At 38.1% G+C, this 17,302-nt stretch overlaps 1 protein-coding gene across 4 annotated transcripts in view; it reads right to left on the reverse strand.

Annotated features, from left to right (window-relative positions):
• Window positions 1-2,914: 2,914 nt before the first annotated feature.
• TBK1 (TANK binding kinase 1) overlaps window positions 2,915-17,302 on the reverse strand; it is a 53,060-nt gene continuing 38,672 nt past the window's right edge. For 2 of the 4 annotated variants that reach the window (XM_030939396.1, XM_030939397.1), the window contains exons 12-21: window positions 16,538-16,639; window positions 15,010-15,088; window positions 9,772-9,893; window positions 9,601-9,677; window positions 8,970-9,009; window positions 8,333-8,434; window positions 8,127-8,223; window positions 7,616-7,722; window positions 7,326-7,397; window positions 3,005-3,706 (exon numbers count right to left, since the gene is read on the reverse strand). In XM_030939396.1, the coding sequence (XP_030795256.1) occupies window positions 3,655-3,706; window positions 7,326-7,397; window positions 7,616-7,722; window positions 8,127-8,223; window positions 8,333-8,434; window positions 8,970-9,009; window positions 9,601-9,677; window positions 9,772-9,893; window positions 15,010-15,088; window positions 16,538-16,639 (850 nt within the window). In that variant the 3' untranslated portion in view covers window positions 3,005-3,654. Of the gene's footprint in view, window positions 3,707-7,325; window positions 7,398-7,615; window positions 7,723-8,126; window positions 8,224-8,299; window positions 8,846-8,969; window positions 9,010-9,600; window positions 9,678-9,771; window positions 9,894-15,009; window positions 15,089-16,537; window positions 16,640-17,302 lie in introns of those variants that run through there. The other 2 variants (XM_010386917.2, XM_010386918.2) reach the window with 2 other exon arrangements.

Below are 17,302 nucleotides of genomic sequence, written 5' to 3' on the forward strand. Positions count from 1 at the left end.
CAGCTAATTATTTTATTTTTATTTATTTATGTTTTTGAGATGGAGTCTTGTTGTGTTGCCAGGCTAGAGTGCAGGTGGCACAATCTCAGCTCACTGCAACTCTGCCTCCCAGGTTCAAGCAATTCTCCTGCCTCAGCCTCCCAAGTAGCTGGGACTACAGGCACATGCCACCACACCTGGCTATTTTTTGTATTTTTAGTAGAGATGGGGTTTCACCATGTTGGCCAGGATGGTCTTGATCTGTTGACCTCGTGATCCACCCGCCTCAGCCTCCCAAAGTGCTGTGATTACAGGCGTGAGCCACCATGCTCAGCCTAATTTTTTATTTTTAGTAGAGACGGGGTTTCACCATGTTGGCCAGGATGGTCTTGATCTGTTGACCTTGTGATCCACCCGCCTCAGCCTCCCAAAGTGCTGTGATTACAGGCGTGAGCCACCATGCTCAGCCTAATTTTTTATTTTTAGTAGAGACTATTTCACCATGTTGGTCAGGCTGGTCTCAAACTCCTGACCTCAGGTGACTGGTCTGTCTCAGCCTCCCAAAGTGCTGAGATTACAGGCATGAGCCACCGCACCTGGCCGGCAGCTCAAATTTTAGGAGACTTAATGGGATTATTTTTCCCATTTCTTTCCTAACCTTACATTCCTGTTTATTTACTTGAAGCTATTTTTTTTTTTTTTTTTTGAGACGAAGTCTCACTCTTGTTGCCCAGGTTGGAGTGCAGTGGCGCAATCTTGGCTCACTGCAACCTCCGCCTCCCGGGTCCAAGCGTTTCTCTTGCCTCAGCCTCCCGAATAGCTGGGATTACAGACACCAGCCACCATGCCTGGCTAATTTTTGTATTTTTAGTAGAAACAGGGTTTCACCATGTTGGCCAGCCTAGTCTCGAACTCCTGACCTCAGGCAATCTGCCCGCCTTGGCCTCCCAAAGTGTTGGGATTACAGGCGTCAGCCACCACACCTGGCCACAGCTATCCCTTCTTTTCATATACTTATATTCACTTATTTCACTTTTATTTTTTCCGCTGTCCGTACTTTGTTTTATGCTAAGAGTTCTAACTACTAACCCTTCTATTTTAATTTTTTGAGACAGGGTCTCTCTGCCACCCAGGCTGGCAATCATAGCTTGCTGTAACCTTGAACTCCTCGACTCAAGCAGTCTTCACAGTTCAGTCTCTGAGTAGCTGGGACTGTGGCACATACCAGCATGCCTGGCTAATTAACATTTTTTTTTTTTGTAGAGACAGGGCTCTTGCTATGTTGCCCAGGCTGGTATAGAATTCCTGATCTCAAGTGATATCCCTGCCTCAGCCTCCCAAAGTGCTGAGATTACAGGCATGAGCCATCACACCCATCTGCTATTTGTTATATATACTATTTTTATACCATTAATTGCTATCTTTTCAAAATATAATATTTAAAAAGGGCTACTAAAGTGAAGATACAACTTATTTTAAAGCTAATTTCATTTAAATAGTCACTGAAAATTAGCAGACTGGTATCACCATGCATTTATTTATTTAAAATGTTTTGAAAAATAAATGTTTTGAATAAGGATGCATTTTTGAGGGTAAAATACTGAAAGCAAGAATGCTTCTCTTCCATGTCACTGTAATGGAGGCATAAAAGAGTCAAACTTAAAAAATACTACTGTGGAATAGATATATTCCTATCAATACTACTAATAAAAATACAAGATCTCTCTTGAAAGCAAGAATGCTTCTCTTCCATGTCACTATAATGGGGGAATAAGAGTCAAACTTCAAAAATACTACTGTGGAATAGATATATTCCTATCAATACTATTAATAAAAATACAATCTCCACATAAAGGTTCTGTTTATTGGTGTTCTGTGCTAGAGGTGCTGAAATAAAAACTAAATTGGCAAATATATCAAATAATCACATAATTTGAGTAAAATTTTACCTAATATTCAATGATGTAAGCTTTTAAACTATACAAGATACCCATATTAGATGGTCAAATGGAAAATTAAAGCGGGATTAAATACTTCCTTGCCCCACACACTCTCAAACGGAACAGGTAACTGACAGTGGATAACTGTATTATTTAAATAAAGGCATACGCCCTTGCATTTATTTGTTATGTGTACATATGATGCCTAAAATTCTCCACTACAATAATGCATCATAATCTCACATAAAATTCTAATCTTCTCATTTCTTAAAACTGAGGGTTACTGATGTTCTTGGTACACAAATTTATTTTTCTTTAGGATATGTTTTTTTTATGATACGCAGGTTGTATGTAATCACACTTCACCAGTCTGAAAAGCCAGAAACCAAAACCAAAAGAAAGAAAAGTCCTGTTGGATGAAATGATGAAATACTTTCTTGCTAAGCACAATCCCTTGGTCTAGAACTCTGGGTAGATTTTTCAGAGAAAACATTCCTTTTTGGCTGGGCGTGGTGACTCACACCTCTAATCTCAGCACTTTGGGAGGCTGAGGCGGGCGGATTACTTGAGGCCAGGAATTTGAGACTAGCCTGACCAACATGGTGATACCTCATCTCTAATAATAATACAAAAATTAGCCAGGCGTGGTGGTTGTAATCCTAGCTACTTGGCAGGCTGAGGCAGAATTGCTTGAACCTTGGAGGCCGAGGTTGCAGTGAGCAGAGATCACACCACTGTACTCCAGCCTGAGTGACAGAGCGAGACTTGTCTCAAAAAAAAAAAAAAAAAAAAAAAAGAAAATGTTCCTTTTCAATTTGTATACCCTAAGTATATGAAAGAACTTCTATACTAAATTTAGAATTAGTGGGTTTAGAAGAGATACAAAATTGTCCCTACATCCAATATTCTGAGAGTAGTTTATGATTACCATCTATATTGTTACTTTCAAAAGATAACTTTTGCTTCACAAACTGAATACATAGAAACACATGAACTCTTTACAGTAAAATTGAGAAATTTATTTTTTTCCATGAAATAGTAAGCAGAATTAAAGTAAAGAAATATACAGCTTAAAACAGTTGAAATGACCTTAGAATTTGAATGACAATTATACATTTATGGCCAAAGGAAAAAAATGAGTAGTTTTTAATAATGAATTCACTTTAAAATGTCTGCTTAATAATTCATCTGAAATTACATGGATACAAGGATAACTGGGATCTGGGCACCTTGTAAAATAAAATAATGCCACTTTATCCTTCTCAAAAAAATTGTTATCCCAGTATAACAGTGGTGCGGTTCTGCTCCCCACTCACAGTAGCCACCGTGCTACCATTTAAAAACGTGTCAACTCAGTCTTCCTGATTTGTAAGGATGCCTATTTTGGTTCCACTTAAAAATATTTCCAGTAGGCAGTCAGAGAAAATGCCTTATTTAGCCCCACTCAGAGTAGAGGATCAGTATGTCAACACATTGGTCGGTCATGGCTTTCTTCTCGTGCTCACTGAGGTCAAATTTCCTCATATAATTATAAATGTTAAAAGATAAAATTACATCTTCACAGCAGCCAAAAATTTATATATTTTTTATGTATTTACAATATTGTACATATTTACATGACCACATCAAATACTGAATTGTAGAAACAAGTGACTATCTATAAAGGCATTCATTTAATGCCCAAGCGTTATTTTCTTGTGCAAACAGAAACTTTTCTCAAACTTCTATTAGAAAGCTAAAGACAGTCAACGTTGCGAAGGCCACCATCCATGGTTAAAGAGCCAAACCTAAAACACACACAAAAAGAAAAAAGGTAATCTCAAAAGTTGAATTTATGTATAAAGGCCCCCAACCTTAAAATACTTTTCAGAGGAATAAATAGCTATTTATTTTTAAAGAGCTTAAGCAACTACCATTTGTTCCATTTCTTACTGGAACAGCATGGTATTATCATAAATACATGAAAAACCAACGTAATGATGTAATTAAGAAACAGTAAGAACTGGATAATTTCTTTCTGGTGGGGTGGGATTTATAAACTAAGATAGAGTTGGGGCAGGGCGTGGTGGCTCACGCCTGCAATCCCAGCACTTTGGGAGGCCGAGGCAGGAGGATCACTTGAGGTCACGAGTTTGAGACCAGCTTGGCCTATGTGGCAAAACTCCTTCTCTACTAAAAATACAAAAATTAGCTGGGTGTGGTGGCACGTGCCTATACTCCCAGTTATTCAGGAGGCTGAGGCAGGAGAACTGCTTGAACCCAGGAGGCAGAGGTTGCAGTGAGCCGGGATCATGCCACCACACTCTAGCCTGGGTAACAGAGTGAGAGTTTGTCTCAAAAAAAAAAAAAAAAAAAAGGTTTCCAAGTTGGGAGTGTGACGTACCCAACGGAAGTTGAGAAATGATACCTTGCTAGAGAACACAGTGCTATCTTGGGGAGCAGTGGGAAGTAAAGTTGGGTGAACAGGCTGGAACCAGACTATCATACTCTTTGAATGGAGTATAAATTTAGACTTGACTTTTTAGGTAACAGGAGTTTAGAAACTTTTGAGCCAAGTAAGTCGTATGATTACATCAGTATTCTGAAAGATGATTTTGGCTGTAATACCCAAGACAGATGGGAAGAGCTTGGGGTTAAGAAAAAAATAGGTTGGTTATTACCATACATCACATATGAAAGGGAAAGGAAATCTGAATGAGGGTGACGAGGGGAAATATGGGAGCCAAACTTGTTGAGAGGGAATAAAGAAGATTAAGTGTCTAAAATAATTTATGTTTAAGGGAATAGGAGAAAGGTGGTACCTTCGAACAGGATTAAGGAGATTACAGGGAAAATTGAGTTAGGACAGATGATTTTAGATTCAAAAAAAATTTGAAGTGATAGTGGGTTATCCACATGGAGACAGAGTAGTGTAATACTCTGAACAAAATCTGGCTTCCATTACTAGTTTTGGCACTTAATATTTAAGTTAAGATTATGCCATGTTATATCACCCATATATTGTCAAGAAATCTGCAAATAAAACATAGGAGGAATTGACTTACTAAATGTGGTTTAGGAAGTTGGGATTTTATTCCTCAAGGAATAAGTGGTTAAATATAAAAGTTTGTTACAAGCACATCTTTGGCCGGGCACGGTGGCTCACACCCGTAGTCCCAGCACTTAGGGAGGCCGAGGCAGGTGGATCACGAGGTCAAGAGATCGAGACCATCCTGGCCAACATGGTGAAACCCTGTCTTTACTAAAAATACAAAAATCAGCTGGGCATGATGGCGTGCGCCTGTAGTCCCAGCTACTTGGGAGGTTGAGGCAGGAGAATCGCTTGAACTCGGGAGGCAGAGGTTACAGTGAGTCAAGATCGCACCGCTGCACTCCAGCCTGGCGACACAGTGAGACTCTGTCTCAAAAAAAAAAAAAAAGCACATCTTTATAGTCTCTTCTACTTGGTGATCTTTAAGCCTGAAAGGATTTAGCTAAAGCTGTGAAGAAACTGTAAACTGGATACTATAAAAAAGTTGGATAATTACTATAAACAAGAAAAATATTTTTAAAAATTAACGAGTAATTCCCCCCAAAAATGGAAATTGAACAAACATATTAAACGATGTTTGACAGCACTATAAACCACAGAAATATAAATTAAAATAAGATCTCAGTTTTTACTAAACAAATTGGCAAACGTTTAAAAGACATTATACATTCAATGTTGCCAAATGCGTAAGTTTTGTCTGTTTAGGACTATAACAAACACCCTTTTAAAGAACAAAATTGACCGGGTGCGGTGGCTCATGCCTGTAATCCCAGCACTTTGGTAGACTGAGGTGGGTGGATCACCTGAGGTCAGGAGTTCAAGACCAGCATGGCCAACATGGTGAAACCCCATCTCCACTAAAAATACAAAAAACTAGCTGGGTGTGGTGGTGGGTGCCTGTAATCCCAGCTACTCGGGAGCCTGAGGCAGGAGCATCACTTGAACCTGTGAGGTGGAGGTTAAGTGAGCTGAGATTGTGCCATTGGACTCCAGGCTGGGCAACAGAGAAACTCTGTCTCAGGAAAAAAAAAAAAAAAAAAAAAAACAACCAAATTAGTAAAACCCAGCACAATTTAAATTGGCATACTCTCTGACCCAAAAATTCCATATCCTTTTTTTTTTTTTTTTTTGAGACAGAGTCTCGCTCTGTCAACCCAGGCTGGAGTGCAGTGGCATGATCTTGGCTCACTGTAACCTCCACCTCCCAGATTCAGGTGATTCCTCGTGCCTCAGCCTCCCCAGTAGCTGGGATTACAGGTGTGCACCACCATGCCCAGCTAATTTTTGTATTTTTGGTAGAGACAGCATTTTGCCATGTTGCCTAGGCTGGTCTTGAACCCCTGAGCTCAGGCAATCTGCCTGCCTCGGCTTCCCAAAATGCTAGGATTACAGGTGTGAGCCACCGTGCCCGGCCAAATGTGAAATATTTTTATTAGCATTACAAGGGTTTGAGAACCCATAGAGGAGCACCTAAAGGCTTGAAAAAGGAAGGGTTTTATTAAAGAGCCAAATACGACTTAATTTCTCTGAGGAATCAGGATAAGGAAAACAGCCATCCAAAAATTGCTTTATTGCCTCTTCAGGTTTTCTTTTTTTTTTTTTTTTTCTTTTTTTTTTTGAGGCGGAGTCTTGCTCTGTCTCCCAGGCTGGAGTGCAGTGGCCGGATCTCAGCTCACTGCAAGCTCCGCCTCCTGGGTTCCCGCCATTCTCCTGCCTCAGCCTCCCAAGTAGCTGGGACTACAGGCGCCCGCCACCTCGCCCGGCTAGATTTTTGTATTTTTAGTAGAGACGGGGTTTCACTGTGTTTGCCAGGATGGTCTCGATCTCCTGACCTTGTGATCCGCCCGTCTCGGCCTCCCAAAGTGCTGGGATTACAGGCTTGAGCCACCGCGCCCGGCCGCCTCTTCAGGTTTTCAAATCTCTTTTGGCTTTCTCTATTAGGATTTTGCTGATAATAAGCAGACACCTAGCTCCTCAAAGTAGTGCACTTACCTATGGCTTTCACCTGCAAGGAGGTGTGCAGAGGACTCTGTAAGCTACTCAGCACCAGAGTTCTGGTATCTTAACAAGCAACTCTGACTCACCAAATTGAAAATTATGATTCCAATGAATTAAGTTATAAAAATAATGTAAATAGAGTTTGATCTTTACAATTCAAATAAGCAAGTAATTCGATTAACCAGTGCTTCTATAAAATGGAACTAATCAACCATTAAAAGGCATCACAAATACGCAATCATAGAGAGAAAAACCTGAGTTCTGACTTTCCGACCCTCTACCACTGCTGAATCTATTGACACAGGGAAGATATAAGTACAGATGTGTATGAACTCAATTGCAAAGAAAATCACAATAATTATTTTTGTATTACTCACCTTTCTAAAATGTGGTTATTTTCAGCAAGTTCTTTAACCACCCCTTCCATCTCTTCCTTTAATTTCTTCATACTATATAAAATAAACAAGCACTTTTGCTCAAAAAAAGTATGCAAATGTTTTAGAATGATGTTTATATTTCAGTTTTCTAAATTTAACTAGTCAATAAATAACTTTATTAAACATTGTATTACAACAAACATAAAAAATTTCAAAATGTAAGAGCAAGAGCACAAACTGCAATGAAAGCAAATGGAAACACTACAGTTTCCAAATGATGAGTTTCTTACCCAAGAGTCATTTCTACTAATGTGTTAGAACTTGGATAAATTGGGGTCATGGTATGTTTGATTCCACTGGAAGCAGCAAACATTTTCTGAGGCAGAGTTTCTTGTAACTAAAACATCCAAAAAAGAAAAAAACCCACATTAATCACAGAACGAAAGTACTTACTACAGATCTGACATCAAGTGTTACAGCTTTTAATAAGTCCTTTATAAAAACTTTAAATTTTGATTTCAAAACTATCAATGATACAATACTTAAATCAACACCCTTTTAAGAAAGAAACTTTTCTTATAGTTGATAAAAGGATGGTTTATCAGCTGTTTTTAGTTGTAAAACATCTACATTCTTAAAACTTGGCTCGAAATACATATTAAAAATTGGTGGGTAGAACTGAATGTAGGCACATTATATCCCATTTCTTCCCTGTCAATCACTATCAGTTATAAACTGAGAAGAATTTTAATTTTTCCTAATGAGAAAAAAGCTTTTTTTTCTTTTGATAGCTGTACCTACCTCATTAGTATAGTCTTGATATTTTGATACTTCTTCTTCAATATCAAAACACTGATTAGTCAGAGATAATAACTGTTTCCTAAGATGAAGCATCTTTCTGAAAACCAAGAAGAATCAACTGATATGCAGTCTAGTGAAACATTCTTACTTCAAATGTACATTTATATTGTGCAGTCAACCACTAATTATTCCAAAAGTGTACTCACCTCATCCATTCTTCTGACTTACTCAAAAATGCCTCGTACTTTTTAACACATTCATCTGTAAAGTGCGTCATAGCTTTGGTTGCATGGTAATACAGTTTTTGCCTGTAATTTAGAAATAATCCAAGAGGCTTAAACCAATGTCACTGTTTCTACTTTCGATATTTATAAATTTTCAAATACATGAAATGTATCTTTTTCTTATAATGATTGTTGTGGCTTTAGAGTATTTACAGTAGAAAGTAAACGTTTCTAAGACATTATAGCAGCAAGAAGATAAAGGTTCAAAATGGATGTAAAAAAAAATGCCTATTGAATGAGGTTAAAGTTAAGATGGTGGTTAAGTCTGCCCTCGCCTGTGCTCTATTATCTGTCCTTCTGTAATCAGAGCACATGAGGCAGAAGGTGACTGACTGGAACAGTAATCTTTCTCCCCTCTCCTTCTTCCATCATGGTAACTTCCCAATTAGGGAGCAGATGTGTGAACCTCAAACATGTGCACATATTGTAACAATCCTGTAAAATCAAGATTAAAATGTACTTTTAATTGTAATTAATTTCAACTTTAAGAAGAATCCTAATAAAGATAACCAAAATAGCACCAAAAATAACTAATTATAAACATAATCTGGATACTTACTTATCAAATTTGTGGATTTGTTCTTCATTATAAGCTAGTCCTAGAAATAGGAACATATATTACTCTTGTTAATGTAGAATCATATCATTATACACAACATATTTTCTTTCGAGATCACTGCTTCAAAAAGGCTAAGAGTTTGAAGCAGATGTCACAGATTTGTGGCTCATGGGCTTCATAATTATGGCCCACAGATGCTTTTATTTGGTCTGTAAATAACAATGTAAAAAGCAATTAACTGTTAACATTTAAAAATCAAGGTATTTCTAACAAATTCTGTATTTCTAGCTTTTTCTGAGAAATGGGAGACTGGGCAATACCTTTGGTGAATCTGAGTAGTGGCTCTCCCCTGTAGATGAGTCCCCACTGGCCAATCTCATTCCTTTGTTACCTGCCTGGCCTTTAGAGGTTCTGGAGTTCATGACCCCGATTTAAAGTTTCCAAAAGGTTGATTTTAAGGATAGTTTTTTTTTTTTTTTTAACACAATCAACCTTTTTCCTGACAGAATCACATCTCCGAAACAAACAGCTTAAGAAGCCACCCTTACAGATATGCCAAATTAATTTAACTGAATTATAACTAATTACTAAGAAGGATTTATTAAATTAACAAACAGCAAATTTTACTTACTACGTTCTGCTTTGTCTTTTTTGAACTGATAGTAAATCTCTGTCATGCAATTTAACAGGACTCGTAGTTTTTCCACACTATTTAAGGAAGAAAAACTCAAATAAATTAACTGAGTCAATGTGAAAAAGGACATTAATAAGAGCAGAAACTACGCACAAAGCTATAACCTACTTTCTATCTTTTGGATGAGTGCCTTCTTGATGTGCCCATGCATCTGCCAGCGATCCACCTGGAGATAATCTGCTGTCAATATCCTGAAGACTGGTTTCTATTGTTCCCTGAGAACTGGAAAGCTAAATAAAACCAAAGGTTCAGATCCAGGTTGCCAAAAGCCAGAAACGATTATCACAGTACCAACAAAGTCTAAAGTGTGGACCACATTTCTTTTGTAGATTACTTCAATTCAAAGGCACAGTAATTATTTCCATTTTTAAATACAAGAGTTCCTTACATTGATTTCCACCAGGGGTACAGTATGATAATAAAACATGAGACCAGCACTAGTACATCTTATAAAACATTTCATTCAATACCCTTCTAAAACCACATGTAAAATACTTCTAATCTTGTTTCCTTATCCATAAAAAGTGGTTAATTCTCCATCTCACAGCCCTGTTGTGAAAATTAAATAGAACTACTAGAACAGTCCCAAGTATCAACTGTGTAGGTAGCAAGATTTGTGCTCTTCTTGTTTAAGAAGCCAAACCAAAGCAACTCCTCTTAGAAACAGAAAATGAAAAGAAACCTCACCTAAGATTCTGTTCATTTTAAGCTTAGGAAATTTATCACTTACCTACCACAGAAATGCATACAGTATTTCTAAAATTTATGAAAAAAGGATGAAGGTTAGGCTTAAAGGATAAGTAAGTCCAAATATTTTAAAGGTCCTGATACACACTATTGCCTTTCAAATAATGTTGTCAGTAGCAGCTGACATTGCCACTAGCAAAAAACAAGGGTGCTCTTTAAACCACACTCTTGTCAGCAATGGAATTATAATTTTTTAAGCCTTGAAAATCTGAAAGACAAAAATAGTATCTTACTGTTTTAACAAGCAATTTTTTCTTGCTATTGGATTTGAGCACTTTTTTAAGAGTGTTTTCACCAGATATATTTTCTTCATTTATAAATTGTCTCTAAATGTTCTTTGCTCATCTATTTTTTGCAGACTATTTTCCTTATCAATTTGTATGAGTTATTTTTATAAAAAACCCTTTATCACATTTTCCCAACTTATTTGCGTTCTAGCATTTTTTAAACATATAGAGATCTTAAATTTTTATTTTATTTTTGAAAGAGTCTCATTCTGTCACCCAGGCTGGAGTGCAGTGGTGTAATCTCAGCTCCCTGCAACCGCTGCCTTCTGAGTTCAAGTTATCCTCTCAACTTAAGCCTCCTGAGTAGATGGGATACAAGTGCGTGCCATCACGCCTTGAGAATTTTTGTTTTTGTTTTTGTTTTTTTGGTAGAGATGGGGTTTCACCGTGTTGCCTAGACTGGTCTTGAACTCCTGAGCTCAACCAGTCTACCCCCACTTTGGCCTCCCAAAGTGCTGGGATTATAGGTATGAGCCACTGTGCCTGGCTTAAATTTTTATATGATCACATATATATCTTGGTTTTTATGCTTTGTGTCTTTTTTAACATTAATGTTTAAAATGTGTTAACTTATACATCCAATATATGGAAAACAGTTTATGGAAAAAGTCATTTCTTACAGCATTACATAGAAGAGTGAAAAGCAAACTAAAGTACCAACAGTAGAGGAAGAATAAGTAAGACTGTAATAAATCCACTGGCTGCAACATGATATCATTAAGAAAATGGTGTTACCAAAAAAACCTGGAAAATGCCTACACTATAATGTTATACAAAAAGTAAAAATAACAACCATATGTTTGTAGAGTAACAATCATTTAATAATACATATACAAGAAAATGAAAAGAGTGATTACCCAAATTTTAGCAGCATAAGAATCACCTGGAAGGCTTATTAAAAAGGGCCTTTGCTGGGTTCTGCCAGCTGAGTTGCTGACTCAACATATCCGAGGTGGGGTCCCAAAATGTGCATTTCTAATAAGTTCCCATGTGAGGCTGAAGCTGCTGGCCCAGAAGCCACTCTTCTTATTTTTTATTTTTTGAGACAGGGTCTCTGTCGCCCAGGCTGGAGTGCAGTGGCATGATCTTGACTCACAGCAACCTCCATCTCCCAGGTTCAAGTGATTCTCTTGCCTCAGTCTCCCCAGTAGCTGGGATTACAAGCGTCTGCCACTACACCGGTTAATTTTTGTATTTTTAGTAGAGACAGGGTTTCACCATGTTGGCCAGGCTGGTCTCAAACTCCTGGCCTCAAGTGATCCGCCCACCTCAGCCTCCCAAAGTTCTGGGATTATAGGTGTGAACCACTGAGCCCTGTGACCCAGGAGTCGCTCTGAGAACCACTGCTGCAGGGCAATGGATAAAAACTTTTAAGAATCATTTTTTGGGTGCAGAATATATGTGGTATTTTTTCCACTTATAAATTTTACTTTTGTGTGGGAAAAATTTCTTTAAGGTCTCCAATAGGAAGCCAGGCACAGGAGGCTGAGGCAGGAGAATGGCACAAACCCAGGAGGCAGAATTTGCAGTGAGCCGAGATCGTGCCATTGCACTCCAGCCTGGCGACAGAGCGAGACTCCATCTCAAAAAAAAGAAAAAGAGGCCAGGTGCGGTGGCTCACGCCTGTAATCCCAGCACTTTGGGAGGCCGAGGGGGCAGATCACAAGGTCAGGAGATCGAGACCACGGTGAAACCTCGTCTCTACTAAAAAAAAAAAAAAAAGAAAAGAAAAAGAGAAAAAATGAAATCTAGGGAAAAGTAGTTGGTTTGAAGTGAGAAGTCCTGATGTCATAAGACTCCATTACCTCAAGCTATTAGTCATCTATGCTTTCTCATAAGAAATCTTAATTTTGGTCGGGTGAGGTGGCTCATGCCTGTACTCCCAGCACTTTGGGAGGCCAAGGCGGGCAGATCACTTGAGGTTGGGAGTTCCAGACCAGCCTGACCAACATGGAGAAACCTCGTGTCTACTAAAAATACAAAATTAGCTGGGCGTGGTGGCACATGCCTGTAATCCCAGCTACTTGGGAGGCTGAGGCAGGAGAATCGCTTGAACCCAGGAGGTGGAGGCTGCGGTGAGCCGAGATTGTGCCATTGCATTCTAGCCTGGGCAACAAGAGGGAAACTCTGTTTTTTTTTTTTTTTTTTAAAGAAATCTCAATTTCACAGGAATGTCACAAAAATGAGAAACATTTTGAGATCCCCAAAAGAAAATATATTAATTTTGATTTAAAGTGCTCAAATGATGCTGGCCCTGGAAATAAATGTCCACTAGGCCTATGAGCAGGTAAATCATGTTCTAGGGTGAAAACAGAGAAAGAATATAAAACACTGACAGCAATATGGCTGCCTATATTTAAATGCAGACAAATACTGGGGAAGACTATTTTGTGCTTTCTGACTTTTAATCACTTTATTCTATAGCTGTGTTTTTCAAACTTTCTTGACCAGAACTCATAGTAAGAAACTCACTGTTTTAACTCAGTAACATTTAAAGTGTGTATATACCTGAATTCAAAGTTTCATGAATAATGATTTCCTTATGTGACGCATTCTGACATTTTCTCTTCTGTTCCACTGAAAAATACATTGCTGATTACAATGCACTCAACTTCATAACCTATTAGTTGTTCATTACTCATATTTTGAAAACCACTGTTTGAGATCTAAAACTGAGGAAAAGAAACAACTAAACATCAGCCTAAGCTGGAAAGTGAAAAGGATATTGTATCAAGTTCCTTTTACTTTTAATTTAACATCCATTCTTATGAAAGAATACTTCAACTACTAAAAGCTTGCAAGACTACAATACATTTATTTATTTATTTTGAGACAGTCTTGGCTCTATCACCCAGGCTGGAGTGCAAGTGGCATGATCTCGGCTCACTGTAACCTTCGCCTCCTGGGCTCAAGTGATCCTCCCATCTCAGCCTCCCAAGTAGCTGGGTCTACAGGCGTGCACCACCATGCCTGGCTAATTTTTTTGTATTTTTTGTAGAGATGGGGTTTTGTCATGTTGCCCAGGTTGGTCTTGAATTCCTGGACTCAAGTGATCCAACTCAGCCTCCCAAAGTGCTGGGATTACAGTGTGAGCCACCACACCCAGCCAAGAGTACAGTATTTTTATTTATCTCATTTAATTAGTACAACAACCCATAAGATGGGCAGGGTAAGAAATTGCTGAAAAAGAAACCAAGGATGCAAAGAATTAAAAGGCCTTGCTTAAGTAGCCAACCATGAGTAGGCAGGTAAATGGGGCAGGTCTGGGATTAGTAATCAGCTCTCACTGATTACTAATATATAAACCTGTGCACTTCTATAATACATTTTAATAAGAGATTCAGAGACTCCCTGAGATTCTTTTGTATTTTTTAGCAGGGTAGAGACTTGTCTTCATTTCTTTTTCTAGTTATAGAAGTGCTTACTGCCTTGAGGATCTCAAATCTTTCTTTCCTTTTTATTTTAGAAAAAACTCTGATAATATTTTCTAATTTAATTTTTTTTTTTTTGAGATGGGAGTTTTGCTTTTGTCACACAGGATGGAGTGCAATGGTGTGATCTTGGCTCACTGCAACCTCCGCCTCCTGGGTCCAAGTGATTCTCCTGCCTCAGCCTCCCAAGCAGCTGGGATTACAGGCGCCCACCACCACACGCAGCTAACGACACAGGGTTTCACCATGTTGGCCAGGCTGGTCTCGAACTCCTGACCTCAGGTGATCCACCTGCCTTGGCTTCCCAAAGTGCTGGAATTACAGGCATAAGCCACCGTGCCCAGCCTAATTTAAATCTATTTCTAAACAAGCTCAAGCACTTTACATTCAACTGCATGTGAAATTACATTTATGAACTTGCTTTAACTGCCACAGCAACAACACAAGAACATTATGGATTTAAACACTGAGAGAGAGAGAGACAGAGAGAGAGAGGTTTAAATTACAGTAGGCATTTGAATATGTTACAAAAAATTTCAAGGCAGTAATAGTATTTAATATTGTAAAGAAGCTTCTAAAGATTGGAAAATATTCTTTCTCTGCAGTGAGAAACATCATCTCTATAAGTTTCTTTATTTAAATTATTTATTTTACAGACAAGATTTCGTGCTGTTGCCCAGGCTAGGGTGCAGTGGCACCATCATAACTCGGGGCAGCCTTTAATGCCTCAGTTCAAGTGATCCTCCTGCCTCGGCCTCCTGAGTAGCTGCAACCATAGGTGTGTACTATCATGCCTAGCACCTAAGAACGTTTAAATCTAATAGTGCCAGCAAAGGAATAGGTTATGAGCTTACAGTTTTCATAATTTTATAAATACTTACTCTCAACAATTTGGTGTGTATGTCTGAAATTTCACCTAACTCTGCCGCTTCTAGGTTGATCTTCATTAACTTTTCATATCTATATGAAAAGTCAAAAGAGAAAATTAAATGAGTATAATCAATACACAGTTTTAAAAAGATGCTTTATAAATAATAATTTGAGCTTTCATCATAACCATTTAAAAGTAAAAAATTGATTCAAAGTCTGTAAGCCAGCAGATTGTTAAAAAAAAACCTGATGCTGGCCAGGCGTGGTAGCTCACGCCTGTAATCCCAGCACCTTGGGAGGTGGGAAGATCACGAGGTCAGGAGATGGAAACCATCCTGTCTAACGTGGTAAAACCCCATCTCTACTAAAAATACACACAAAAAATTAGCCGGGCGTGGTGACATGCGCCTGTAGTCCCAGCTACTTGGGAGGCTGAGGCAGGAGAATCACTTGAACCCAGGAGGCGGAGGTTGCAGTGAGCAGAGATTGCGCGACTGCACTCCAGCCTACATGACAGAGTGAGACTCTGTCTCAAAAAACAACAACAACAACAACAACAACAACAACAACAACAAAACCATGATGCCTGCCTGAAGAAGGAATTTTATCTTCTTCTATTTTAAATTTGCAGATCAAAGGATGGATAAAACAGAAAAGACCAATTAATTTCAAGTAATCATATGTCAGGATAATAGTAAAAATACATTTCAGAATTAATGAAGGTCAATAGTGATTACTGATTTCATTTATTGTATTTCCTCTGCAGCACAAATAGTATATTCTAGAAAGGGGGCAGTTAAAAATATCATTCTTTCAAAACACGTTCTCAAGAATAAGATTCACAAGTAAGAATAAACTAAAAGTAATTCCTATACTTCTAAAAATACTACTAAAAGGCTGTTCTAGAATACCTCCTCCTATTTCCTTTGTTGATTACAGGTTTCCTATTTTCTTATTCACAGTTTCTGTTTTACAAGATAGAAATGAGATGTTTTTCCCACTACCTTTTCCTACCCAATGGCTGGGAGGAAATGCCACTAACAGATGGTGTTCATTTCTTACCAAGAAAACTGGCATTTTTGCCTTTGTGATGATGAAGTAATCACTAATCTAAGGCTGATCTTTATTTTATTCTTTGAGATGGAGTCTTGCTCTGTCACCAGGCTGGAGTGCAGTGGCACAATCTCAGCTCACTGCAACCTCTGCCTTCTGGGTTCAAGTGATTCTCCTGCCTCAGCCTCCCGAGTAGCTGGGACTACAGGTGTGCACCATCACACCCAGCTAATTTTTGTATTTTTAGTAGAGACAGGGTTTCACCGTGTTGGCCAGGATGGGCTCGATCTCTTGACCTCGTGATCCACCCACCTTGGCCTCCCAAAGTGCTCGGATTACAGGCATGAGCTACCGTGCCCAGCCGCTGATCTTTAATATAAACCCTAGCACAGCATGCCATATTGTGCCAAGGATAACTAAATCAATTAAACAGAAATGGAACATTTAATAATTTAACCCCTACTAGTAAGGAAGTAGTCTACTCACACTTTCACAGTTTTTTCAATGTTTCTGATACAGAAATCCAATGTGATCACAACTTCTGTCTTTTTGTGAACAGTTTCATTGTAATCATCTTTAATTAATTCACTAAAAAAAGAAAATTTTTTTTATGTAAGGAGTTACTTTTTCTTATCTTTCACTAATTATACTGCAGTACTACTGTTCAAAAACATTTTATAACAATATTCTTGATATTAGTCAATTCACACTTTTTGAGACACTATTATTAAAAGCATTTCTGTAACCCTTATATATATCTAGGGAACTCATATTTTCATAAACCATTACTACTTAGGTTAACAGTTTAGAAACCTAAGGTATTAATATTACATTAAGAAGTAAAAACTAATCTATAATTACACAAATAGTTTGTAGAGCATTACAGTTTATACCACCAGAATTAATTTTTACTACTCATAGTAGACTACTGTTTGATTCATACTTCAAACCAACTGCAGGTTGAATATCTCTTATCTGAAATTCTTGGGACCAGAAGTGTTTCAGATTTTGGATTTTGGAATATTTGCATATATACATACTGGTTAAGCATCCCTAATCTGAGAATCCAAAATGTTCCAATGAGTATTTCCTTTGAGCATAAACTTCGAGCAAAAAGTTGTGACTTTTTTATTAGTGAATTTTTTTTTATTAGGGATGCTCAACTTATGATGTGATCTCTGAAGAAGGATGACGCAGTAATATACAATTGAAGGGCTTTTGGTCTACATCAGGGATCAACAAACTAAGACT

The sequence above is a fragment of the Rhinopithecus roxellana genome, chromosome 10 (assembly GCF_007565055.1).
Source record: "Rhinopithecus roxellana isolate Shanxi Qingling chromosome 10, ASM756505v1, whole genome shotgun sequence".
In the NCBI taxonomy this organism is placed as follows: domain Eukaryota; kingdom Metazoa; phylum Chordata; class Mammalia; order Primates; family Cercopithecidae; genus Rhinopithecus; species Rhinopithecus roxellana.